At 39.6% G+C, this 27339-nt stretch overlaps 2 protein-coding genes across 5 annotated transcripts in view; both read left to right on the top strand.

Moving 5' to 3' along the window:
* The first annotated feature begins 6659 nt into the window (after positions 1-6659).
* Positions 6660-19354, top strand: LOC147163544 (uncharacterized). Of its 3 annotated transcripts, XM_086093509.1 has the most exons (8): positions 6660-6795; positions 8146-8295; positions 9872-10420; positions 13054-13187; positions 14108-14270; positions 15377-15440; positions 16504-16603; positions 19120-19354. In XM_086093509.1, exons 3-8 carry the CDS (start codon positions 10027-10029, stop codon positions 19147-19149), a joined length of 885 nt encoding a protein of 294 aa, XP_085949635.1. In that variant the 5' UTR covers positions 6660-6795; positions 8146-8295; positions 9872-10026; the 3' UTR covers positions 19150-19354. The 3 variants fall into 3 exon arrangements, 2 of the variants coding, with proteins under 2 accessions (XP_085949635.1, XP_085949636.1); XR_015096942.1 differs by lacking the exon at positions 19120-19354 and having other exon boundaries at positions 9872-10439; positions 16504-16586; XM_086093510.1 differs by lacking the exons at positions 6660-6795; positions 8146-8295 and adding an exon at positions 8753-8889.
* Positions 19355-22997: 3643 nt separating this feature from the next.
* The window catches only part of adam12b (ADAM metallopeptidase domain 12b), a 65274-nt gene continuing 60932 nt past the window's right edge, over positions 22998-27339 (top strand). For both annotated transcript variants that reach the window (XM_086092566.1, XM_086092567.1), the window contains exon 1: positions 22998-23453. In XM_086092566.1, the coding sequence (XP_085948692.1) occupies positions 23342-23453 (112 nt within the window). In that variant the 5' untranslated portion in view covers positions 22998-23341. The remainder of the gene's footprint in view (positions 23454-27339) is intronic.

Raw genomic sequence — 27339 nt, 5'->3', positions numbered from 1 at the left:
CATTCACTCGCAGCCATTTTCACTGAAGCAATCCCCTTCGCTCCCGGCTGTTTTACTGGATTTTGACTGATTTTGCAAGGCCCACAGAAAATTGTGTTCTATTGCTACAAAAACACCTACCAAAAGAAAGATTAAAGTCTCTTCTTTCATCAGGAAAAAAATGTATATTTCTATCTGTTTCTGTTTTGCAGCAATTACCATTAGAATATAGCTAAGTTTCATCATTCTTCACAAACCTGTTAAAAACAATGGCTAAAATAGCTTTTTGCAACATGACCCTGGTTGATCTCATATACTCTGCTGCCACCTGCTGGCCGTTTTTTGTGATAACTACCATTGCTTTAAGCGACCTCTTCAGGTCAGAAGCTGCATCAAAGCCTTCTGTATGCTCAAGCATAAAAAAACATTTAAAAAACAACGTATAAATACGTTTTGGGGAGTGTAGGACTAAGTATAAAAACGTATTTGTACGTCTTTGGGTTTGAATGAGTTAATAAATCATGTGATTCCAGACACACGTCATGTTAATGATTGAAGAAAAAGATGATTATAAATATGCAAAACAAAACATAACACTTTTCAATAACATTATTTCTCATTATATTAACTTAGTTATTCGACATAACTTCATGTAACACAATATGATTATTGTATTGACTGCGTGAAGATATGTCACCTTCTCCCTGCACAAAAGTGAAATGTATGAAACTCTTATAAGATAAAATATCCCTTTCCTTTATTTATATAAATGAATCAAATTATGAAGGCAGATTTGCGAGAAGTCAAAATGAATAATTAATTATCGTGATCAGATAACTGTTGTTTACATTTGCCTGAAACGCTTTAAGGTCGCGATTTCCCAATTTTATGGAATGCAGCATAAACACAAAGAAAATTGTGAGACAATGAGGCACATCTGGACAAAATCCGAGTGCCTTTAAAAAAAAAATGTTTTTTTATCACATTAATGAAGTTGAAGAAATGCAGATCAGTACAGGTCTTGACCCGTCATGATGGAAAATCCAGAGTTTGGCCAACCCCAGACAAGACCAAAATGTTTTGGACTTGAAGACCAAGACCAGCCTTGAGTTTCACATTTCTGCACGACAGGTAAGTTTATCAACTCTTTTTGATTTTGATTTGATAATACAGTCTCCAAAATAAAACTTTGAATGATAACATTTCGTATTATAGTCACACTCCATTACGAATAAGTTATTAGTGAAATGTAACTCAATTCAAATCTTGCTATCAGTTTAAAATGTTCCCGAGGTCTGCTGCGACTTCATCCATCACGTCGTGATCAAACTCCAATTGTAAAATGTTCCACTCCAGTTGATTTCCGCCAATTTGGTCGAGAATGTGACAAATTGAGTATCGCGATGTGGATTTTAAAGATTAAAACGGGGGAAACACGGGTGGCACAAAGTCAACCGCGAGGACATCTTCGCTCATTATCACCTCATGAAGAGGCTCGCCTACTTTGCGGGACTCCATCTAATAGAGAAGATTACTCACCACGCACACGTGCGCGAGATCATGTCGTCGAAGGCTCATCTGGAGGATAATAAGAACAAAATGACCTGCTGCTGGATTTCAGCGTGTGTGTGTGTGGGGGGGGGGCTTTTAATGTAGGTTGCAATCAGTAACTTCATCAGCCATGCTGCATGACCTGCATGTCGTGCGATGAATGATAATCAATCAGCCGCAAAAAAACAAACAAAAAAACTCATTTAAAAGAGAAGCGCTGGCGGAAAAGTAAAAATTAGCAAAGCTGAACGCGTGAAGAATTGTCCTTTCACAAATGCACTCTTCTTAACCCTTGTGATATATCGTGTGTCAAATTCACCACTTTTACGTTTTATAATTGGGAAAAAAATGATCATAAATGAGGAGAAAACTTTGCGCAACACAAATAGACAGACAAAACATGAGTCACAGACATATTAGTTATCCTCTGCATGACTTCAATAGTTAACTCACGATTAATAACTAAAAATTAACGCAATAATTTTGATACCCCTATAAATAATATAAAATAATAAACAAATACAAAAACTAAATAATATAATTTATTATAATATATGTATGTATTATATATATATATATATATATATATATATTTTTTTTTTTTTATTATTATTATTTTTTTAATTATTATTTGAGATATATTTTGACTTCCGTGGTCAGGGAGTGAGTTATATCTCATGTATTTAGTGTCAGCATTTTCCCATGTGATTAATAGTGACAAGGCATCTATTACAGTGGACACCACAATTACTGTACTGAGAAAATACTGTAGTATTCTGTAAATGTCAAAAGAAGAGCAGTTTATGTGCTATTCTGAAAAAAGCATTTCATGTTCACAGGTCATCACAAATTGTGCGTTAGCTTTGAATTTCCCCTCAAAGGACTTTATTAGGCACCACGATGGGATTTTAAGCACATCTGCTTCTTGTTTAAAAAATAAATGCAACTGTAATAAGGCAATAACAAGAAAAACACTTTTAAGCACGTACTCCAGGTTATCCGACCTCTTGTTTTTGACTGAATAAAACGCCGGCGCTAATACGCCCCATCCATGTTTTCGCTTGTGTACTCCAATCAATAATGTAAAGCTTTTAAACAGAAACTCTTGAAACTCATTTAAGGCTCGCGGGCAAGCAAACATTCATCGAACACTAATAACCTTGCTGAATTATTCAACGTATATTTTATTGAGCTCACACGCCAGAGCGGGGAAAGGAGCCTTGCTCAGCGTCACGCCGTCTTCCAGTGTGACCCGCGAGAGGCCGATGAACGACGAGCGGCCTAACCAAACGTGACAGTCGATCCGTCGACGGGGCGGACGCGACGTGCAAATACGACGAGCGCCATCTTGACAGCGCCACGTCATGTGACGCGCATATGGCAAATGTCAACACTGGGACAAAAACAAAGACTAAACGCTTTGGATGATGAACGGAGGCGATTGTGCTTGCCGCCGTCTGTCTCTGTCAGCTTGACTTCACACACACACAAACAAATATATTCACACACGCACACACACACTGGCTGCAGGCCTCTATCCAATGATGAGAGGCTGAGTGGGGTTTTGTATTTGCATCTTAAATAACTTCATCACTAAATATCGAGTCCCCAGACAGTCTAAAGCTCTTTAGATCGCAAGCTTGCAACCTACAGGATACCAGAGGTGGCAAATCCTGGTCCAGAAAGTAAAAACCCTGCCACAATTTGGCTTTAGCCTCAGGTGCTAGCTAGCTAGCTAGCTAGCTCCCATGGAGCTTGTTTACCTTTTAGGGAGCTAGCTAGCTAGCTAGCATCAGGGGCTAAAGCCAAACTGTGGCAGGGGTTTTACCACTGATCTGAATATATGACTGGATAGCCAATAGAAAGAAGAATTGAACTTGGATTTAAAAAAAGTAACAAAAAAATGTTGGTGGCGTTTTCTGGAGCTGGAACAGATTATTAGCATTTGAATTCTGTTCAATAATATTAATAACTTTCGGTAATAATTCCTGCTTACGTCAATAAGAAGAATTTGCAAGTCGGCCATTGGTCGATGTGAAACTATCAAACTTACTTCGGCAGACAACATCTGCTGTAACTTGTAATTGCCTCCATCTGGGAGATGACAACAGAGAGGCGCGATTGTCATCCGCGCATGCATAAAAATCTTTCTCGGGGACGTCGGCTTCGGGTCCAGCGCGAGCGAGCGAGGATGGACTCAATGGAGCCGCGTGGGACAGCAGGCAGTAAATAATCATTTGGCCCACACAAGTGGCGGAAGGAGGCACATTGTCTGTACGCTCGCCCTCGCCACTTGAATTCCACAACAAATGAGACGCAGGCCACATCTGACACGGCGTCTGTCATTTCGTATGCACGCTCGCGAGTAACCTTGAGATGAAATGAGCGTGTCGGTTCTGATGTGAGCGGTTTTAGGGAAGGCGTGCAAAACAATGCGCACACCTGCATCGAGACTTGTTCACTGCCTGCCAGTCATTTAACAAAATGAAATAGAAGCTACCGTAAATGAGGTGCAGTTGCAGTTCTGTAGCAAAAGCCGCATTCATGTCTTTCTGTCCATCCAATCTCAGCATTTTTTTAAGGCGGAAAGTTTCCTAATTATAAATATGGAGGACAACGCAATGGCAAAAAATGTGGGAGGAGGCCACAAAATATCATTCTGAGGGCCGTAAATGGCCCCCAGGCCGCGAGTTTGAGACCTTGCTCAATATTTTTTTGATTTAACCTGGATTAGTTATTTAATTAATTAAACTAGAATAAGTGCAATTTCTGCAGAAATTAAATTATCATGGGAACACGCATTAAATCACACAAATATACAACTTTTTTTTCTCTGAAATATTTTTTTAAATCCCCAAAACGTACAACTTTATTTTTTTGTAATATAACTGTTATACCTTAACCACTCATCTGTGTTCATTATTGTGATTATATCTTGCTGTAGTGTAGAACTGCACTGCACCATGACAAGAGCTGTTCCAAATCATTATTTATTTATTTATTTTTTCTTCATTTATGTTTGTTACAATGCTGTGGTTGGCATTGGCTTGTGAAGTCCCACATTTACTGGAAGCCAGTGGAGCAGTGAAATCTCCTGTGAGTCCTTCACAGTCTGCAAATCCTTCTCGAATGTAAACGACTGCCGCAGGTAATGAGCTTACGCACTACATGTGTGTATCTCTTTTTATATGCTCACTCTGTTTTTTTTCCCCCCTTTCTTTCTTTATGGGCATTTGCTTAATCCGCCTGTCTCTAATTGATTTCAGGTGGCTGGCCAGGCTTGTTGTTCACCAACGTTGGCCGACGCTCATGTGGGCTGCAGATGGCCGCCGCGTTAAACTGGCTGGCGGGAAGCGGCGCTTTCTCGCCCGTCTCATCCGCCGAGCCAGGGAACTGTCACGGTTGGCCACGTTTTTAATCCAAGCGACCGTGCGCATTGATCATCACAAGTTAGCATTCATATCTATTGGAAAGGTGGAGAAAGAGTGACAGTCCACGGTTCGGAGGTTTGAGGTTCGAATCTCTGCTCCCTTTGAGGAGTTTTGGTTTTTATGTGTATTTTCTCCCAAGTCCTTCCTCCCACATACTAAAATCGTGCACGTTCAGATGTCACATGACAACCCACCAGGCCCCGCCTCTTAAAGATCCATGCCTGTGCATAGAAACTAGTGCTACTATTCTTTCCCCCTGCGATAAATGGGCGTTCACTCTACTTCAATTTGCCTATCATGTATCCTATTTAAGTGGTTGGCGCCCCACTAATTGGTTTCATATGAAAACGCCATCGAGCAGGAATAAATAGGAGGTCAGCAAATGCATAACAAACAGGTGCTCAATCAAGGACGCACTTTGGAGCGCTTACAGTAAAGACCGAGCTGCCACCAAGAAGCCATCGATCACAAAGGGGGCATCGAGGTGTCGGGCTCGCTGAGTCTCGCTATCACTCCGACTCTCTCTCCATCAGCACCGCGCAGCGGCCGCTGTGCGATGGAATCGTTTATCTCGCAGACATCATGACTGTCTGTCTGTCTGGCTAGGTGGCTAGGAGGTTAGCTAGATAGCTAGCCACAAAGCTCAATATTTTAGCAATAATAAATCAACATCTCTATCTATCTATCTATCTATCTATCTGACAGGTTAGCTAACTTGCTATCTAGCTAGCTACCTAGCTAGTCATCAATATTTTAGCAAATAAATAAATAAAATAAACCCTCACCTTAACTAAATCTACAAGTGTCAAGTACTCTGACAATGAGTTTGAGTTTATGAGTAAACACTATTTATTTTTCTCAAAGAGTGTCTGCTGCTGCATTCCTGGCATATTTTTGGTTCCATAGCAGCACAATGTAGTGTAACTTTACTTTTACACTAACGGTATCTATTGCGCTAATGATCATTCCGGTGGCAGAATGGCACAGTGGCCCTAATCAATATTTTGCCAGAGGGAAAGCGAGCCACAATATTGTGTCCATTCCAGTTTTCTCCCCCGCTGACGCTCATTATTTGTTGGCCCGAGATCATCAACCCATCCACAGATGGTTTGTCAAGTGGCGTGGCATTCCAGCAGCACAATACTGGAATAAAAATGCCACAAAGGCTCACATTTAAACACTAAGGGCCGTATTTTCGTAAGTCTTAGCGTAAAGCGCCGTCTGAACGTGCTGTGGGTTGTGAAAGTCTTCCTCATGTGTGTATTATACTGCCCCCAGGTGGCCAAGCCGCACACACCATGTGGAGCAGCTCAGTGTCCATTGAATTGAAGCAACAACAACAACAAAATAGCAAAAATTATTTTATTATTTACATTCTATTATCTACTGTGCTATTATCTATTCCCTGGGTAGCTCATTAATATTCAAGCATGCAATAGGAAGCTGTTTTGCCATCCCGGCAACCTGAGAGTCCGTCACCCGCTGTGCTACGTGAGCCTGCTACACTGCTGCTGCTGCTGCTGCCTTTCAACAGGTCTTAACTCTTCAAGTATCGACAGAAAAAGCTAGACTAGCTCGACCTCAATTTTGGGTCAAGGGTTTATTAAGATTTGCTGTGGCACGTCCATTAGTGGATTTCTCGGCGGCTCACATTTCACTGGTCGTGTTTCACATCCACAAAGAGACAAGCTTTTGTCTTTTTTTTTTCTCACTTTCAACAGAGAGCCAGATACCGTCTGATGACCGATATCATTCATTCTGTTATCTTGACTGGACCAATGAACGATAGTTTTGGAAGAAATGGACATTGGCTGGCATCTTGACACGTGAAAAGGTAAGTTATATATATATATATTGATATATAATGTAAAATACAGTGAGTAAAATATTGTATAAATTGATGGCTGTCCAAAATGTTTTGAATTTGCCTATTGACAAAACAAGATAACAGCAAAGCACATTTTTGGAAAAGACAAGACTGTTGTCTAACTCAAATGTCCTTCCTTGGCTCCAAAGACCACAAGATGGCGCCAAAGCAAAATTTTTATATTAGACATGGTTTTGGCCTGATCACAACAGCAAAAAACAGAGGATAGGTCCCCCAAAATGCACAGGATTAATTGTTGATGATTTTTTTTCATTTGTTTAAACAATTTAAAAATATATATATTTTAAAGAGGATTAATTATGCTATAAAAACTTTTTTTTTTGAAGATGTGTCCTAAAAAAAAGAACATAATTCTTAATAATCATAAGAATTATTTATTTGTTTGGTTACCTTTTTGTTTTGAATTAAATTAAATTAAATTAAATTATTTTTATTGTCATGTTACTTTTTAATGATTCTTTATTATTTTTATTGTAATTATTTTTAATTAATTTGGCATTGCCTCGTTTTACTGTCATTTTGTTATTTTAAATATGTTTCGGATACCTTAATTTTTTGGTATTTGGGTATTTTTGACTTTCTGTTATTTGATTTCATTTTTATTTCATTAAAATCTGGTTATTTGAAATAATCATGATTTGATTTGATTGTAATTTTGTTGAATTCGATTGAAATCTGTATTATTACATTGTGACTTGGCTGTTGAATTTTGGTTGAAATTTGTATTATTTTATTTAATGGTTATATTTTTATTTGATGGGAATATTTACAAATCAATTTCAACATATTTTGTTGTAATTTTATTTTTAAGATTCTGTTATTTTAATGTCAGTATTTTTATTTTTATTGTCTGTTATTTTACTTAATTGAATTTATTTTATGATTGACAAGGCAGATTTTTTTTTTTTGCGGAATATAAAAAACTTGAGTTCTGCACCAGATGAAATGACAGTAATTCAGGTAAATAAAACACACGGATATTCTCCATCCTGTGCTTCCATACAATTGGCCTTAAAATCACGCGGGCCATTGTTCAGTGTTAGGCAATAATCAGGAATGTGCAAGGCGAAGAAGCTCATGCCGGCGAGTCACAGTGTGCTGCAAGTCGAGCTGATCTTACGTCAAGTCTGCTTGCCAGAAGGAAGGACGGATCATCGCTGCGGGCTGGGATGAAAGCATGAAGTGGATGGAGAATGTGATAATGAAGTGCTATTTTCACATGTGATGAACTGCTGAGTGTGATTGTTTTCACTCTGGAGGCCCGCCGTGTTCTCTCATGTTGTGTACTCCCAGCAGGAATCGAAGAAACGAGGTAGCTTTCTTCAGCTGGAAGCCCATCGACAGCTCACATCAGTGAAGTAAACAGCTCCTCGCATCATTACCGGCAAGGTCACGTGACCTGGAAAGTTATTGAACGTTGCGTTCTCGACTACGCTTCCCCTAAAGGTACTGTACCTTTATTTACACAAATATATGGTTTACGTCGTCCGTCACTGCTAGAATATTAACGGAACAAGAATTGGCATCTAAATTCCTTTGAGTTTTGGAGAGCCCGCAGATATGAGTACTGCTAACATTAAAAAATAAAGTATGTTTTAGGTTCAAAAGAGGAAGAATATGAGACGCCCTTCAAGCGCAGAAAAAAAAAGTGCGGCATCCGAGTGTTGTCGAAAGCAGCTCACTGGCATAAATCAAATGCGCAGTGTAATGTTTGACTTTCCACAGCTGGAGGAAGAGTCGAGTGTGTTCTTTTTTTCTTGCAGCTGTCATATTAGCACACGTTTTTATTTCAAACCACGTTGACATGGCAACGGGGAGGAGATTAACAAGCAAGAGCGCACGACGATGACGCTGCCTCTTAAATCAGATGAGATGTGTGTAGCATATTTACAATCATTTTTTCTTTTTCTGTGTCTTTTTTTTTGTTTTGAAGAGTAGCAGCGATGGCAAAGGAAAATAACCGGTAATTGTCCCTGTCCTGGCTGCTCAGGACAAAATGATGATTGGAGGATAGTAGCATCAAAACGTTAGCTTTTAAAGGTGCGAACACAATTTATTATTTCTTCATGACAGTTAACTTTTTTCACAGGGATAACAGATAAAAAGGCAAAAATGTAAAGTGTCTACAGAGGAATTGTGATTTAACAGTTTTCGGCTTGTGCTGCTCTTTCTTGTTGTTGAAACAGACATACAGTAAACTAGACCAGGCTAAAAAGCACGCTAATGTGGTGGCCATGTTAGCAGGGGCAAAAAGTTAATGGAAAGCATGGACATTAGCTTAGCATTATCATTAGCACACAGCTCAAAAGGAGCATGTCTTATCGACCTATATTTATAGCTGGGTTTTTTTGTTCAGGTTCTTCTGAAGATTGATACAGAACACAATTGTATTTTTTGTTTTGTTTTGTTAAAGAGTTAGGTAATTTAATCGGAACAGAGAGGAAAAAGGAAGCGCTAACATCGTGGCTAATGTGCGCCATTATCCTGCCCCCAAGCAACAACAAGATACATTTGGACAACAAACACCTTGCAAATGGTTTCAAGCTTCTTCTTTTTTTTTTTTTTTTTTTTTTTTTTTTTTAAAATATATACATATATATTATTACATTATATATTTACTATTTATTGACTTATTTGATAGTGACAGTTACAGCAACATAGACAAACTAGCATAGCAGTCTGATGCAGTGCTAATAGCCAAAGCCAATTCGCTAATTTGTCCCTGGATGGGCTTTTACAAACAGTTGAAATATAGGTACAAAAAAAAAAAAAAAAGGACATTTACACAGCAACATATTGTGAACACTAGGCAAACAAAAAAGTACAAAACAATAATACTAATTTTGTAATGTAGCCTATTGGGTGTTTTTCAGAACCAACACCCCCCCCCCCCCCCAAAAAAAAATTTCCACTGCACTTTCTGCACAGCAACTGCTAAGTTCTTACAAACATTACTTCATAAATCTCTCATAATAGCAACAGTTTGACCCTGCAACTGATTAATGTCCATTACTTTCTATAGGAAATTAATCAAAAACAGCGGTTCTACAAGTATTCTGCTGCGGATCCAGTGCAGTCCAGATTCAGAACACTACAGACTCTTCCAAAGCTGGAATCACTCAGGCCATGAGAGTCTGCAATGGCTGACAGGATGTGTGCCAATGGGATTCTGCAATCATGAGGCCTAATGAGGGCAGACAAGCCCACTCAGCAGCTGATGGATTGGCGCTGAGCGGTGCGGGGAATAGGACGGCGGTTCAGATTGCGACGGGGGATAGCGAGCCACGAGCGCTGATAGATGGCTCAATCATTCCGACGCCTTCCTACCGGACCTGCGTTCGCCGAGAGGTGCTGCCGAGGTGCACGAGCTCCGTTGTGTTACTGGACAAGATATTTTCAGCCTCCCTGGCGGCACCGGACAGGAGAGGACTGGGGCAAAACGCTTGGTTCAAGTCCAACATCTTCGTTCGTCTCTGCTCACCTGCCACGAAAGAAGGTACCAGGGCGGCCGCGTTGGGAGGCGAGCAGCACGACGATGGCAAAAGTTGGGGTCAACGGGGAGGAGCAGCATGTGAGTCTCAAGTCTTAAGGTGCTAGCATGACCCAAGTTACTAAGCCAGTTCACACAGGGAGTCCTCCTATAACGCGCATCGTCCGCCATTTTGTTTCTGCTTAGCTAGTGCTAGCGCGTGTCTGTGTTTTCACCCTCTTTTTTTTTTTAATACAGCATCACATTTTAATGTATTTTAATTTTTTTATACAAAGTATGTTTTGATGTATATGGATATTTCGACTTTAAGTGTGAAATCCACTAATACGCAAATTCGGCTTCTGGATTCTGGGATTTCAAGATTCCGCCAGGTTGGATTTTGGACTTTATGGCTAGTGTAACCCTAAATAGGGTTACAGTTAAGGTTAGGTAACCCAATCAGAGGTGGCAAATTCAGGTGCAGAAAAGCCTTTTGGCTTTAGCCCCAGGTGCTAGCTAGCTAGCTAGCTCCCTAGCTAGCTCCCATGGTGCTTGTTTACATTTTAAACAACAAACAAAATAACAAAACAAAACAAAAAAACTCGCTGAGATTGATCAGTTTTGAAACGGTGACTTTTTAAAACCGCTATCATGTGACTCAAGTTTCCCACCTCTGGTTAACAGCGAGGCCGCCGGCGTGAGGTTATTGGCATTCGGCGCGGCCAACCTTGCAAACAAGCGACGGCAGAATGCAGATGAGAAGTTTCCACCGGCCGCGGTCATTTCCATTACGCTTTACCTGACCTGGTTTGAATTTCATCAGCAGCCACATCTGTATATGCGTCTATTTCGCCAACTCTTGTCGATTGAGATCACATTTCCAAAGTGTCGTTTGGATGTGGCCATAAAAAAAGGAGCAAATTCTTCCCCATTTCCCCCCACTATGCCTTTCACATTTTTGATTTATTCCTCTCATCTGTCTCTCTCTTTCAAACATACACCGCATTCATCCTGCTTCACATTCACCATCTTCCAGATAAATCCCGCAAGGTTCACACGCAAAATCCGCTTTAAGACAAAAATAAAACACATTCATGTATTCTCCTCTTGCTTCTTACCGCCGCAAAGTGTTCCCTCTGTTGTATAATGTAAGAGTGGCTTGAATACCTTGCAACAAGCTCTTGTTTTCTGTGCGGAAAATGCAAGTCAGCGTCAAATAAAAATCTCTCTGTCGTTGAGGGATCCCTGGAAATGGCCACAATGACCCTAAAATGGCTGCTTCAAACCAATATGGCAGACGTCATATGACTTTTGGGCCATGGATTCTTGAGGAATTTTGCGTGGGGTCTTAAATCATCGGGTTGCTGAGTGGAAGCTGATTTTGTGGGCTGAATTTTCACATTCCACCAGGCTGGAATATACAGTACTGTATCACATTAGGTCACAACGAGGCACTCTAACGCCGCCAAGCCAGCTGGAAGCTCCTGCCCACATGCTGGCTGTCCCGTCAGACTTCATTTTTTTCTTCGTTCTTCATTCTCTCTGTGACGTGCGAGCACTCGTGGCCAACAAAGAGGCGCTCTAAAGCGGCCACCCCAGACAGAAACCCTTATCATATTCTGGCTGTCACATCAGACTTTTGCTCTTCGTTTTTTTTTTTTACCTCACTCTTCTTCCTTCTTTAGAGCGCACAACGAGGCGCTCTAAAGCAGCCACCCCATCTTGAAACCTCAGTCTCTACGCGCTGTGTCTGTTCCTGCATTACGTGTGCACACTTAAGGTCAAATCAGATTTAAAGTAAGTAAATTAAAAAAAATCCTCCCTCCTTTCTTTTCCCTCTTTTTCTGCGTGACATGCGCACACTCACAGCAGACAACGAGGCGCTCTAAAGCAGTCTTGCCAGCATAGCAATAGGGAAGATTCCGTGTATGCCACGTAACCAAATTTGGAAAGCAAGTCGCTTTTAGTGGAGGTGCGGCAACTCACACTGGACAACAAAGTGCATATTTGCCCATTTTGGGCCACGCCCCCCAAAAATCATGAAATGGTGAAAATGCTGTATCATTACAATTCAGTAATACAGTTCTCATTCTTCGCACGTTTCCAGCAATTACCTTCAAACATGTTTGAGAAACAAATCTTTGCTTTGGCTTTGCAAGGAAGAAAATGCCAGAATGTTGTTGTGCGACGCGAGGCCGCGTGGACTTGAGGCGTCCACGACTGTGACAGTTCGTGGCACCAAGCCATCATCTGCGACATTATTTATAGCTGCTCTGCTCCCGCACTGACACTTCCGAATGCGTTGTCCCCCTTACAATTTGCAGCAGGACTTTGTGCGGTTGTCACAGCTGAAAAACCCACTCAGGAGAACAACGTGGGCCGCCTTCGGCGTCTCGGTCCTGAATGTGGATTCAGCGGAGACGTTCCATAAAAGCAGGACGAACGAAGATTACAGGAGCAGGATAGATGCACTGTCATCTTCTGCATTATTCATCGGCCGCACTCGGGTTTGCCGACGGCTCTTTTTTTTTTTACTTTATGAGCTGCTGCTGGTCATTCCGAAGTGTCTTCTTCTTCTTTTCTTCTTCTCCGTCTCCTTCTTCTTCTCGTTTAGACGCATCATCAAGCTCAGATGGAACTTGACGAGCGTTCATGTTCGGATGTCATCTTACCATACAGAAATGATGTCAATCCTCAAATGTGTTTCTTTGTGATTTTTTTTTTTTCCATCTCAGCAACTCAAGGCAGGACAGAAGAACCTCAGGAACGTCAAACCGCAAAGTCGCCCAAAGGAGGCCAGATGGATTATTGTCGTTTCTACTTGAAGACAAACATTCCAGAAGCCTCACCCAAGTCCCTCAGTCTCAAAGTAGGATGTTTTTGATTTCTTGGAAGGACAGCGGCGCCTTGAGATACAAGTTTCATTTGTTAGATAACCTGAACGCTCTCATCTCAAATCATCTTTTGCTATTGAAATGAATGGAAAGGTCATCAATCCGTCCCAGCCTGGAAAAAAAGTTGTTATTTATTTATTTTTAATAAAGCTTCAATGTAGTGGACATTGTGCTGCTCCCTCTGGTGTACACACCATGGCCAGCTGAGGGCAGTATAATTCAGACACAATACGGAGACAGATTCCGTTTCCAGTATTACCTGAATACAATTTTGATAACTGATGAAATTAGTAAAAAAAACAAATTGGTGGGGGGGGGGGGGGTTCTGATTTTGTTTCAACACAAACATGAATCAGTCTGCTTACATGATGGACTACAGAAATCGGAAAGTATTTACTGGACAATTTTAAATTAATCTCAAAACGAATAATAGATTATAAAAAATAATTATCAATTAATTGGATTATCAATTAGTTGTCAATTAAGCATTGTGACACTATTACATTAATAATTCTCCTACCTTATTATTATTATTATTACCGAATGTGATCTTTTGTCATGATTTGTAATTTTCTACTCATTTTCCCGCTTTCATCACCCTTTGGATGTTCTTCTGTGTGAGTCCAGGGAGTTTCCTTGAGGCGTGCGATTCCTTCCCGATGCGCTCATCCCTGCTAAAGCAGAGCGTAACGTTAACACTTCCTCCCTATTACAAGGCCGGGGAGAGGATTTATCAAGGTTAAGGAATAGATTATGTTCCGAGCAGGTTGAACCCAGCCAGGATTTTTTTTTTTTTTTTTTACTCCATCTTTTTGCAGGATTAGTGTCAATGAGCGGCTGAACTTCTTCCCACCAATAAGCAAACGGCTCACTGTGGATGTTTTCCCCGTCCCAGGAGGCTCTGGAGCTCTTCAGGCCAGACTTCATCAACCGATCTCAGGGTCGAGTGAGGAGGATGGAACAGAAGAGGGAGAGGGGCACGAGGAGGAGCGCCAGCGCGGTGCAAGACGGAGGAGGCGTGCGAATGAGGAGGTGCACCACGCCGGATCCGCTCAGCGGTGAGCGCTGACCCGGGACGTCCAAGCCCGCATTCATTTGTCCTTTTATTACACACTTTTTACACTTGTTACACACTGATAACACTCTTTAGGGGTTGGGACCTCTTGTGAAAACACTATAAAAAGGCAGTTAAGACCCAGTGGAGGGGAATTTATTGCGGTTAAATATGTGGACTAGTTCATTTCTACTTCAAACCTCAATGAGTTTGGAGACTTATAGTGGTAGTTTATTATATGAGCACGGGCTTCCTCAACTGGCATTTGTCCAACTTTGCCCTCTGCTGGCGGTTTTTGAGCAGTGCAGCTCTACACAAACACGCCAATGCTAACTGGACACTTCATTAGGTACGCCGAATGAGCTCCAATTGGTGAGCTTTTAGGGGGATTTAATCATACGTTGACTATTGAGATAGATAGATAGATAGATAGATAGATAGATAGATAGATAGTCACAGGCACTTTAAACAGTGAAGCAACTCCCATTACACATGAGTTTGAATTGTGATTGGTTCATTCTGAACACATCTATCCCCAGTTATAAGGGGGTGTGGACACTTGTGCAACCGCTTGATACTAGTTGTTTATACATGTTAGTTGATATATGTTGTAGACTTTTTATATAGACTATATTAGGATAGATAGATTTTTTTTCTCAGAGATGAAGTAAGATTTTCCTTATTTCAAGATTATTATTATTTTTGGGGAAGATTTCTGTTTCATTTTGTTCACACAGTGGGAGCTTGAGTGTCTTGAATAATAAAGAAAATGCCTTTTTTTTATTATATAATCAATAAAATCTATCTATCTGTCTCGTTAGATTTGGGCTTTTAATGAATTTTTCTTTTCTTGAACAACAAAACACAAAGTTCAATTAAAAACATTTATTTAAAGATGTATTTGTTTCTTCAAGAAATGTTTTTCCTTTTTAATTTTTTTCATTTGGTTTTCAACAGATTATATAATAATATAAGATATAATATAAAATCCATTTTTCTTGTAAAATTATTATTATTTTCTCTCTTATCTCCCTTTGTTTACATACAGCATTCATATTTATAACTTACCACACTGTTCATCTGTGTTTGTGCGTGTGTGTTCTAATCTAGATAACCTTTTCAAGCCAAAAGAGAGGTCAATATCAGGCAGAGAAATGCAGCAGAGATCCAGAAGGTGAGTTTGATATCCCCAAAACAAGTTCTGTTATGTGAATGCAGAATTTCAAAATGTTCAGCTCAAATCAACTCACAATTCAATTTGATATACTGTATTTGATGATATTTGAAAATGTTTACATTTCACACAACTCCTAATAATTCCCCATTCATTTCTAATGAAAAATTCAACAAAATGTTAAGCTCATTCAATTCACCTTGGGAGTGATTCGCCACATTCCCACAATTCCCACATAGCAGAAATTCCGCATTTTTCACCCACATACTGCACATTTTACATCAATATCATTACACCTAATATTCATGTAATTAGATATCATTTGATATCCTTCCTCATCATTCAATATCCTTCAATATCATTCCACATGTTTTTCACCAACATAGTGCATATCTTCACCACTACCATCCAACATCATTTTTTATTGTTCATTATCATTCCAAAATCATTCAATATCAATCCACATGATTCGATATCTTTCAATATCATTCCACATTTTTCACCAACAAATTGCACATATTCACCAGTACCACTTAATATCATTTTTTATAATTGAATATCATTCAGTATCATTCCAATCATTCAGTACCATTCCGCATCTTTCAATATCATTCCACGTTTTTCACCAACAGTGCACGTTTTCACCACTACCATTCAACATCATTCTATATCATTCCAAAATCATTCATTACCACCATTGTTCATATCTCGCATATCCACAACTGGCCGCACGCACAGACACATCTGGACATCTTAACAGGAGATATGAACAGTCCTCCATGCGCCTTATCTGCTCCTTTTTATGTTGCTTATCTGCGACGAACATCCCCACCCACCACCACCACAACTCCCCCCAGTCCCCTCCAATCTCAAATGCTGGCGAGCCATTGTAACTTTTTCAAAGGTGACACTATCTGACTGCCAGGATCTGCTAACACGCTGCCAGCGGCATGTAAAGGAATAAAAAGGGAGTCTTGTGCATAAGACCTGTTTGCCAGATAACTCCCCGTGTAGCAGTATTCCCTCATTGAATTTGTGCACGTGCGTGTGTGCGTGCGCGCAGGATGTACAACAAGCTGCCGGAGGTGGAAAGGAAAAAGCAGGAGGAGGAGAAGAGAGCAGTGTCACAAGCCAACAGACTGCGGGCAGACCTTTTTAAGAAGGTGAAGACTTTTAGATATAATAATAATTAGATAAGTGATAATAACTGAGATTTATGAAGCACCTTTCAAGGGCCCCAAGGATGTCTAACTGTATTTCATAGGGTCATTAAAAGGTACTCTATGTGTAGTGTGTGTCGGGGGAATAGTATTATTGTAATTTTACTCAAGTTTTTACAAACAGATTTGAATTTTATTTCTGTTTTTATCTATATTATTTTTTATTATCATTAAATATTACAGTATCAGTATTTCTACTTATTTATTTTTAGCAATTTTTTTATTTTATTTTTCTTTCATTTTCATTGAACAAGCATTATATAGCTGTAATATGCATTTAATTATTTTTAAATCATTTAATTGTATATTTATTTGACAAATATTTATTAGTAAATACTATTTATGTATTTAGTTATTTTTTTGTGTTACTTTTATGAATTACAAGTTTAAATCTAATCTACTAATACAAAATCTTGTAAAGTGAGTCCAAATGGACCTCACATGCACGCTAAAGCACAATTGCTACCATGTAATTGAACAATAAGCTAATTGTTATGACAACAATAATAGTCATTATCATTTTTGAAAGGTCACTAAATGGAGAGAGAGAGAGACAGAGACAGAGACAGAGAGAGAGAGAGAGAGAAAGAAAACTCCCAACACTATTTATATAAAATGCTTTGTTTAAGTGCCCTTTAAATGTGAATGTGGCTTCTACAAATTGTCCTAATGTGAAGTTTATTAGCAAGGTTTCTTCACGCGCTATTCGTATTAACAACACAGCACTTTTTTTTTTAAACATGTATTGAATAGATGTGTAAATGTAAAAGGGAAGCTCGAGAAGGATCAGGGAGCAATAAGGACACTAGAATAGTTTTATCATCCAGCAGAGGGCGCTGTTTGACTGCAAAAGTCAAGTCGTCTCATCGTCATGTAACCAGTCATGTTTAATTATAATTTCACAAACACTGTTAACATAAGTTAATTAGTTAGTTAGTTAGTTAAGGCAAATTAAAAGTTTGTAAATAAAGATATTTACATGACATTAGATCACATATGTGCTTTAAAATTGATATCCCATTTTGCAGTTTACACTAATATCACATTCTTAACACCCACTAAAAGATGTTATGCCACACATGCCCTAAATGAACATTGGGAATGACCTAAATCACTGTATTTTATGTTTCTCTAATCGTTAATATGTCATTAATATATTTTTAATGCTAAAATGTCATTATTAGTCTTATATCCATGGGGTTTTTAAATGTAGCGTTGCGCACACACAAATTTGGGCTGTCAAGAGGTTGGGTGAAGTTGAAAGAGTCCGCATTAGAGCACTGCATAATGCTGGATGGCCTCATAAATGTGTCCACACTAACTTGGATTTATAAAGTGCCTTTCAGGGAAACACATTTCATGCGGTTGTTAAAATGTATTTCGCGCGTATATATGAGTGTGCGTGAGTGGGAGTGGGGAAATTATATTTTCTTATTTAAGGGGATCCGATTTTAGTTTAATCACTTTTGTTATTGTTATAAACACAATAAATATATGTTATGGTTATGAAAATATTAATGAATAATAAGTAATTGTATGCGTATTTTGACAATGATGACTCAGCTCAAATTTGGATGTAAAAAGTAGGGGCCGACCAACCACCAATTATAATGAACCGATTATTGGCCTTCAAACAAACGTCCATTTGGCCCAATTATTTTCCCCTTATCGAAGAAAACCGAAGTTTCAGACGCTGTGAAAGCACCCTATCAGTCGGGCCCTAGTAAAAAGGTGGGGTGTTTTTTTTTCTCTTCATTTTTATATTCCTGTTCAAAAGGTCAAAGGTCTGTTAGAAAGGTCAAATGTTGCGAGCTTGCTGCAATTGAAAGAGTCCACGTTAAAGGTGGTGGATGCTCTAAAAAATAGTAATCTGTTCAGCAAAGTTAAGTGAAGTTAGATTTCAAAGCTGTCCCAATACATTTGTCTCGGCATGAGCGAGTATCGATACCAGAAGTAGGTCCTCCTCGGCACTCGTTGGTGCTATAACATATTGACACATCGTCGAATCAACATCTGCTTTTATTCATAATTTTTTGTCATTGTGTTAAATTAAGTTTTACATATCAAAAGTACTAGATGTTAGTAGGCCTAGTCAATTTATTTGACACTCTTCTGGGAGTATATTTTTTGTGTTGTATTCAACAGTGAAACTGTGAGCTGCAAGTCGCCAGAGCTCTCAAATAAACTTATTACCTGGCCTGAACTACAGCGAGGAGGAGATGTTTTAAAAATGAGCTGGCAGCTGTCCGGCGGAACCGTCAGATAGCAAAGTCAAGTGATTGCCGCTCTACCTGCGCCTCACACACACAGATAGAGCCAAAAAGCAATTTAGCTGCTGCGATGCCAAGCTGCTCCTCAAAGGAGATTATGATGGTCTTCAGTGATGATATTGTTTTTTGTTGGGAAGGGGGGGTGGGGGGCGTGAATGTATCAGTAATGTTGCTTTTCTTCTTTGGCAGAGACTTCTAGATCACATCCTGCAAAGATGAAGGAGCTGCACGGAATGGCAAATATTTCATTTTCTTATTTCATCCATAAGTTCAGTATTTTTAATGTCATTGCATCTCATTGAAGAAAGTTTGAGTTAAAGTTAAAGCTAAAGTACCACTGATTGTCACTATTTTGATCCGTTACAAAAAGTAAGTACGGTCTCCTCCAAAAGTATTGGACCGGTAAGATTAATACCTTTTGTTTTTGTTGGATACTGAAGGCATTTTGGGTTTTAGATCAAAAAAGTAAGTAAGAATTTCACTTTTAGTCATGTATTTATTTATTTAGTCATTTATTTATTTTGAATTCTGGCAGTTTTGGTACTCCATAATTACAACATAGTACATGCATATATACATTTTATATGACATATGTCAAATAATATCTTGTTAAAGTCATGAATAAAATATTGCTATAATACAGAAATTCAAAGGCATATTCATCAAAATTTAATAAATGATGTGTGATTTGAATTACATTCATATTTCATATTGTGAGTTTTAGTGCAGTATGAAATATAAAATATTCCAAGGACGTTCGTTGTGAGCCAGAATATTGACTTTCCTTGAAATGGAGCGCTCTCAGCAAAAAAAAAAAAAAAGCACCTTGACGGCGTCATTGCTAAAGTAAATGTTAATAGAATGCAACGCCTTGCTGGTGGAGCGAAGAGTCTCACGTTTGTCTCGACCCGAGGCCTCAACCAGTGGAACCTCCCATCCGGAATTCCAAGCTAATCGAACTCAGGAGACCGGGAGCGTTTGCTGAAAGGGACCTTTTGTCACCGAGCGGCGTACCGGGAGGTGACATTGTAACAGGAGAGAGGAGACCACCTTTAGCGCGATAAGATGACTGACATTTAATCACAGCCTGGGGAGGAATAACATTGGCACGTGCCTCGGGGCCCCGTCATACTACAAATATAGGATCAACAGAAAACGATACAGTGATATGTGACAGGATTGGTTTTTGCCTGCGAACACATAAACAATGGGACATTGACACAATTTTCTTTTTCTTTTTTTGGGGCTTTCAGCTTTAATTTGACGGAATTTACATCCAAATCAGATGAACGGTGTCGGAATTACAAAAATGGATAAATGTGACCAAAAGCAACGGGACAAATAAACAATCATAATCCAAACTTTGACCATTTACAGTCCAGTGCAGGTCCGAAAACACATCATCACTTATTCTTTTTGAACCACACTTGGATCAGTGTAAATTTGCTCATCACAAAATAAAATATTTAAAAAAAAAAAAAAAAAAAGGTCAAAGGTCAGCATAGCTTTCATGGTGAAAAGCTAGCGGGTGTAAAGATAATGAGGCGACAATTCGCCACCAAATAATTTGAGCAAATTAGTTACTTTACTAAGTGCGTATTAAACTGGTAGCCTTTCACATTAATTAGTGTTTAAAAACAAAACAAAAAACAAAACAGCAACAACGTTCAACTTTAGTTTTTTTTGGTTGTTGTTTTATAGTCACAAAAACAAAACAAAAGTTTTGCGCCAAACAGGGTTATTATAGTTTTGGAATTGTCATTATTGTTAGTTTTTATTTTGTTTTGAGTTTTGTTATTTAAATTTAGTTTCTTTAAATTTGTTTTCAATGTAGCTTTGTTAGTTTTTAGTTTAGTTTGTGCTAATTTTGCTATTTTTCTTCTTTTTTTTTAATACTGTAAAAACATCATGGTTAGTATAGTAAAAATTCAACAAAAAATTTGTAAAAACGACCATCCATCCACAAATCAAGTTTTTTTTTTGTTTGCATTTCTGTGTTTATTATATTTTGTTAACAAAATGTTCATTCAACTTTGTTAGTCTTTGGTAACTATAGTAAGCTTGGCATCTGTCACACTTCTACTTGACATTTTTTCACAAATATGTCATTTTTGCCGCTTTATAGTCAAAAAGCTAAACACAAACTTTTATTTTCTGCTGAAAGAAGAGAACCATTTCACAGAATATTGTGTTCTATTGCTATAAAAACATGGAAGCTACCAAAATAGCATCAGAATATAGAAAAGTTTCATTATTCACAAACCTGTTGAAAAAGAGCTTGTTGCAACATGGCCCTTGTTGATCTCTTATACTCTGCTGCCACCCGTTGGCCGTTTTTGTAATAACTACCATTACTTCAAGCGACCTCTTCAGATCAGAATCTGCATCAAAGCTTTTGCATAAAGAATATTAAAAACGTGTAAATAAATTTTTGGGAGTGAAGGACAAAGTATTAAAAACGTATTCATACGTTTTTGGGTTTGAATAAGTTAAAGGCATTTGAGTTTGTTTCAATAGGGGAAAAAAATTTGGTATTATATGTGCCTCTGCTCAACAGGTTGGAACACACCAATCGAATATTTTTGGTTTCTTTGCGTCATCCTTTGTTCAAACGAGACAAGTCGGAAGTGTGTCATATAATGAGGGACCGGTCTCCGTGTTCTCTCAGGCTTGCGATTGATTACCGCCCGGCACCCTCGACCGCACTGTCGGCGCGCCGTGCTCCGACATGGGAGACGTTACGGCAGCGAGGGGGCACGATGTTGGCGGAATGATGCCACGTCGCTTGCTTCCAGATAATGAGCACAAACTGACACTTGGTCGCTCGCACTCGAGGAGAATGCCGCACCGTGCATCCTCTTCCTCCTCCTCCTCATCATCATCGACATCATCATGTGGATGCTGTCTGCTGAGGCCCCTTGACTGGCTCCCTAGCTGACTACAAGGGCCCCAAGTGCTGATTGCAAAGTATTTGCTCGTTATCGCCCGCACGTTATCATCTCCACATCTGTCCTTTCCGATGCCGCCCCCCGCCCCCCCGCAGCTACCCACCATCCCGCTCACAATCCCCATTAAAGTCAATTCTATTAACCACATGCCAAGTATACAGTCGCGTAAAAGTCGGCCTAAGCGACGCAACGAGAATTTACTGACTCTGTGGGCTAATATGGCTTTCGTTGTACACATCTGTGTCGAGATTACAGTCTTTAAACTGTAAATTTTCTATACAATTTTCTTTCAATGGACGCACACAGAAAAAAAATAGTAGTTCAGGGATGCTCATGCTTTATTGTCTTTGTAGCAGAATGTCAAACCCGCCACAGGGAAGGCAAACAAGTGTGTCCTCCTCGCCCGGGCCTCCAGGAGGAGTAGAAATGCCTCCTGCTTACTACAGGGCACACCAACACGGTTGATTTGAACTTCGAAAAGACTCTCAAAGTGGATTCAAGGGTTTACAGATGTTTTGGTCAATAATGTGTCATTTTATAGACAAGCATCCATTCTTTGAACCGATTGGCGATTATGGTCACCAACTGCCTTTGAGCAAGAGGAGGTGCACACCCTGGTCGCCAGATCGTTTTTGTTTAAATGTTTAAAATTTGATTGAATAGTATTTCAATTGTATTTGTTATTGAATATTTGAATGTTTTTATTCAAGTTTTAGATTTAAAAAAAATTATATTTGAAGGTTTAGTTTGATCTAAAACTTTGCATTTTGATGTTCGCAATTTATTTTTATTTGTCTATTGTTATTTTTTTAATATGTTTATATTCTTACTGTAAATATAATGGCGCTTGTATTTACCCCCCCTCAAACATTTACTTTAAATTTCAAATTGTTAGCATTATGAATATGTTAATGTATTTTTTTAAATTTTATTTTTAATTTAATTTATTAGTGTAATGTATTTTTTTAACTTAATTTTTCGTTACATTTTGATGATATATATTTTTAGTTTTTTTTTTGTTTTCTTCCCTGCTCTAGTGCAACTGGCGCTAGGACCCCGCGGGCTCCCCAGCGCACATGGCTCAACGTCGCCGGCTCGCCTGTTTGAGGGCTGGCGGCAGCGAGTCATCCGCTTCACTACTCCCCTCGCCTTCACTCTGTGGTGTTCGCTGCTCGCTGCCGTTCCAGCTGTCATGTCCTCGGCGCTCGAGCAGAACTCCCACACGGAAACACGAAGCTAACACATGTTTCCCCGCCACCAGACTCGAGAGTGTCATTCGCGCAGCGGAGTCAGGAGAACTTTTCCCCCCGCTTCGCGGTGACAGCTTCGCGTTTTGGGAGTCTGGCTGGTTCAAGGAGCTTTTATTTCCCCCGCTTTCAACTTTTGCCGTGAAACGGTTCCCCAGTCCCCCTTTTTGTGTCGGCTACAAGTCACAAGTGGAGAGTTTCCGTCCGTTTTCCACCATGAAAATCTGGCAGTGGAGGAAGAACTCTGGCTTTCTCGTCTTGGCTGTCATCTGGTGCCTGACCTCGCCTGTCGCTATCGCTGACACCGCGATTTACAACACTCTGGAGGGTAAGTGAAAGCAGCATACCTGTCAGAGCGCTTCATTCACATTTTGACCTGCCATTTATTGATTCTTTGTTTTATGGACTTTTTTTTGCGCAGTTTTAGTTGATATAATGCTGCACAATGTTGTATAGAGCCGAAGGAATGTTTATTTTCTTCATGATTTGTGAAATATCAGCGCAAACCACCCCCCAAAAAAGACGCAAAACGTATCGAAAGAATGATTGATTGATTGATTTCACCCCATTTTCTTTACAAATTGATTGTCAGTGTGTAATGTGGGCCCATTTAGCTGAACGCAAAGCTGATACTGGAATAAAAAAAGACGCAAAAATCTTCAACTGCTCTGCTATCTAGTGCAAGAAGCATTTAATTGCCACTAGATGGTAAATAATATTTCTTGGACTAATTAAGTAAAACTGAATAACAGTTGTTTGGAATGACTGATCAAATGACATCCAATACAAGAGCTGCATCCAAATTATCCATTTACAAGTACAGCAGTACAACATTTTGATTCACAATATATATATACACCTTGAGATACTTTACAAATTTAAGTCATTTCGTAACTCAGATCATCTTTCCCCACTGAAATAAATGGAAATGCTATTAATCTGTTTCAGCCTCCCCCAAAAAGTGTAACGTGTTTTAATGATCATAGTAGCACTCTATAATATTGTACTGTACTTCAATGCATGGTAGACATCTCGTGACAGAGCATAAAGAATATATGACCGTGAGTTACATTATACTGTTATATTGAATATCTATATGTGTGGTTGAAGTCGCTTAAAGTGTTATGCAGTACCGTACAAGCGGTTCCCTAGCATGTATGTCGTAGTTTTAGATAAACAATTGTTATGTTTATTTTGTCAGTTAACTTCAACCAGGAGTGGCATTAAGCAGCATGAGGTTTTTTTAAGGTTTTTTTTAAGAATTGATCCAAAGTACTGCTAATGTGAAGTGAGTTGAGTTCACTAGTGTCCCCATGTGCTTGTATCTCAAAGCACCACTGTCGAATATTTTTTATTGTTTTGGTCGTACCTTTGCAATGGCGTACAAATGCAACTCACTAACAGCTGTTTCTAATATTTTGGTTGCTTTTCATGTGGCCTTTTTGTTGTGTTCAACGGTTAACCCATATCTATCATTGATTTAGATTTTTTTTTTTTACATCTAAATTGTCAAGAATGCTATCCAGATGTTTAGCGCGCACATCATCATCTCAGCGGAGTTGTTAAAACTTCCACCCATAGGAGGAGTTGATCCGAGTGTGAATGCAGTGAGTAGTAAATATAGTGTGAAGTAGGGCAGCACGAGACTCCCCTTTGATATCAGCGGGATATCAACTCCGCCGCCTCTGTGGATTGTTTGTCGTGGCTTTCTTCCAATTTCCACCGAAGCCACAATATTAGGTACTAATGAGATCCAACGCGAGGTGTATGCGGGGAGAAAAGTAGATAATAACTCACTTTTTGGTCTTATTTGAAAATATAGCCAAAGCTAAAAAAAAAAGTGTGTTTACAAGCCGAGGCAGGAACTTAGTGGTCCGTGTCCAAGTAGTTGCCAGACGAGTCAGATTTGCAACGAGAGCCAACGTTGGGCTGCTGCCACGCGCTGACTGATTCGTGCCCAAATCCAGGCCGAGCGCAGTTTAGTAGTTCAGTAGCCCAAACATGGCAGAACGCCCGAAACGCAGTCAAGAAAACATCAGAGCGCGCATCGTGTCGGGACCCCGGCCTGGACACAGTTGAGGACTTGGAGTTAGCTTACTTAGCTAGTATGAAAACATCCATCCATCCATTTTATGTAGCGCTTGTCCTCATTAGGGTCACGGGTGGGATATATGACTGGTGGCTAATCACAGGACACATAGGGACAAACAAGCATTCACACTCACATTCAATTTAGCGCAGGGATGGGCAGCTTAGATGCCGCAGGGCACCACAATGTGTTATCAGTGCTACTGGAGGACCACATAGGACCGTACACTTCCGAACCAGATAACAGTATATGACAAAATACATTCATGATTCCAAAATATGTCTTTTTAATATATTCATTTTTATAATACAATTCTACTGGATTTTGACAGATTTTGCAAGGCCCACAGAATATTCTGTTCTATTGCTATAAAAACATGGAACCTACCAAAAGAAAGATTAGAGTGTCTTCTTTCATCAGGAAAAAAAAAGGTATATTTGTATCTGTTTCCATTTTTCAGTAATTAGCATTCAAATATAGCTAAGTTTTATCATTATTCACAAACATGTTGAAAACACTGGCAAAAAGAGCTTGTTTATGGCCCTGGCTGATCTCTTATACACTGCTGCCACCTGCGTGCCTTTTTTGCAATAACTACCATTGCTTTAAGCCATCTCTTCATGTCAGAAGCGGCATCCAGGCCTTCTGTATGCTCTTGCATTAAAAAAACACCAAAAATGTATAAATACGTTTTGGGGAGTGAAGGACAAAGTATTTAAAAAAATAAAATGGTTTGAATGCATTAAGTGCAAGCACTCATTTTGTGCATTTTTCTCTCTCACAAAAATCAATTCAATGTATTAATTAATGTGGAACTATGTTTGTACTGCATATCATTCCAAATCAGCAATTAGTCAATGAAGTGCTTTTTTTGTTATTTTCATTGGATGGGAGAATCCTAATGCAGATTTGCAAACGAGAAGAGACTGATACAAAATAATAAAAATGCCAAAACTCCGTACATTTTGTTGGATTTTTGGAAAAACCTACCATTTGTGTCACTATGGCATCAATGGAAGAATCCAGGATCATAATGGTACCGCCCATCAACCCCCCATGAAACAGGAAGTAGCCTACCGACAAAAAAACCAAAAACAAAAAACAAGCACAAATACGTGACTTTTGTTTCAATTTTGTTAACAGTCGCCTTGGCGGAGGTCCGCGTTCTACCGCCTGACATTCAAGTTCCGTATGGTCATTACAGCAGTGCTGAAACAACAAAATGTAACGGTGACCTAAGACTTTTGCGCAGTAATGTATAGTCCATGAAACTGTCTGTCGTGATTAAATCAAGATAAGTATCCCCCCCTTCAGAAAAATAAATATTGCGCTGTGTTTGTGGAATTAAACAGAGTCGTCCAACATTCGTTACTCGACTATTGAACTCATTAAAAGGGGAGAAAAAACATTTGGGAGTGTTTAAATCATGTTTTATCAGCGACGATAAAACCGGCAGTTGCAAATGATTTCATATGTTGTATTTTTCAACCATGATGAATCGCTCGGTTCAAATCTCCTCGCGCATGTCAACTGTTTGGGGGAGGATTCCGATGGCATTTTTGAGCCGAGAAAGCTCAATAAATAATTAGCCAGACGCCCCAAATGACCTGGATTAGATTTGTGGATCTGATCTGGTCCCGGCAGCAGCGTCAGACGGCATTCATTAGAAAGATTAGCGCGTCTGCGTTGGCCAAACAAAGCCAGAGCGAAACATCCCTCTCCCTTCCTCGCATCTCCCCCGCGGGAGCGCGGCCCACCTTTTCAACGCTGTTTTTTTTCCCCGGGATGGAAGTCGCGCATCTCGCTGATGAATGGCCGCCATCCGGGTTAAAACAAGCAACGTCTGCGAAAGCCATTACGGAAATGACCTCGCCGTGGTTCGTCTTTCGAAGGCCGCCGGGTGGCTTCTTGTCACTTGACATTTTGAGATCAGGCTGGCATTGATTTGTTGTCTTCTTCGGCGAGGCATCGTTGGTCATCGCGGCCATCGGTGCCGTTCAGCGTCTTGCCGTCTTTGGCCTCGGGAAGGCGCGCCACAGACGCGCTGACGTCAGCCAGGCTGCGCTACAAGCTGATCCGTCTGGAAGGATGCTTTCCACATGTCATGAGTACTAACGCATCTGGA

This window comes from Leptonotus elevatus, chromosome 13, assembly GCF_054856555.1.
Source record: "Leptonotus elevatus isolate MCC_2025b chromosome 13, RoL_Lele_1.0, whole genome shotgun sequence".
NCBI classification, from domain to species: Eukaryota; Metazoa; Chordata; class Actinopteri; order Syngnathiformes; family Syngnathidae; genus Leptonotus; species Leptonotus elevatus.
Note: the sequence above shows the minus strand (reverse complement) of the source record. Positions and strands in the feature narration are given on the sequence as shown.

Bases quoted from the DNA above. Each gene is read 5' to 3' on its own strand.
- LOC147163544 (XM_086093509.1), top strand. From the start codon at position 10,027: ATGAGGCCTAATGAGGGCAGACAAGCCCACTCAGCAGCTGATGGATTG. The intron at 14,271-15,376 runs GTGAGCGCTGAC...GTTCTAATCTAG, and splicing joins CACGCCGGATCCGCTCAGCG to ATAACCTTTTCAAGCCAAAA. The intron at 15,441-16,503 runs GTGAGTTTGATA...GCGTGCGCGCAG, and splicing joins ATGCAGCAGAGATCCAGAAG to GATGTACAACAAGCTGCCGG.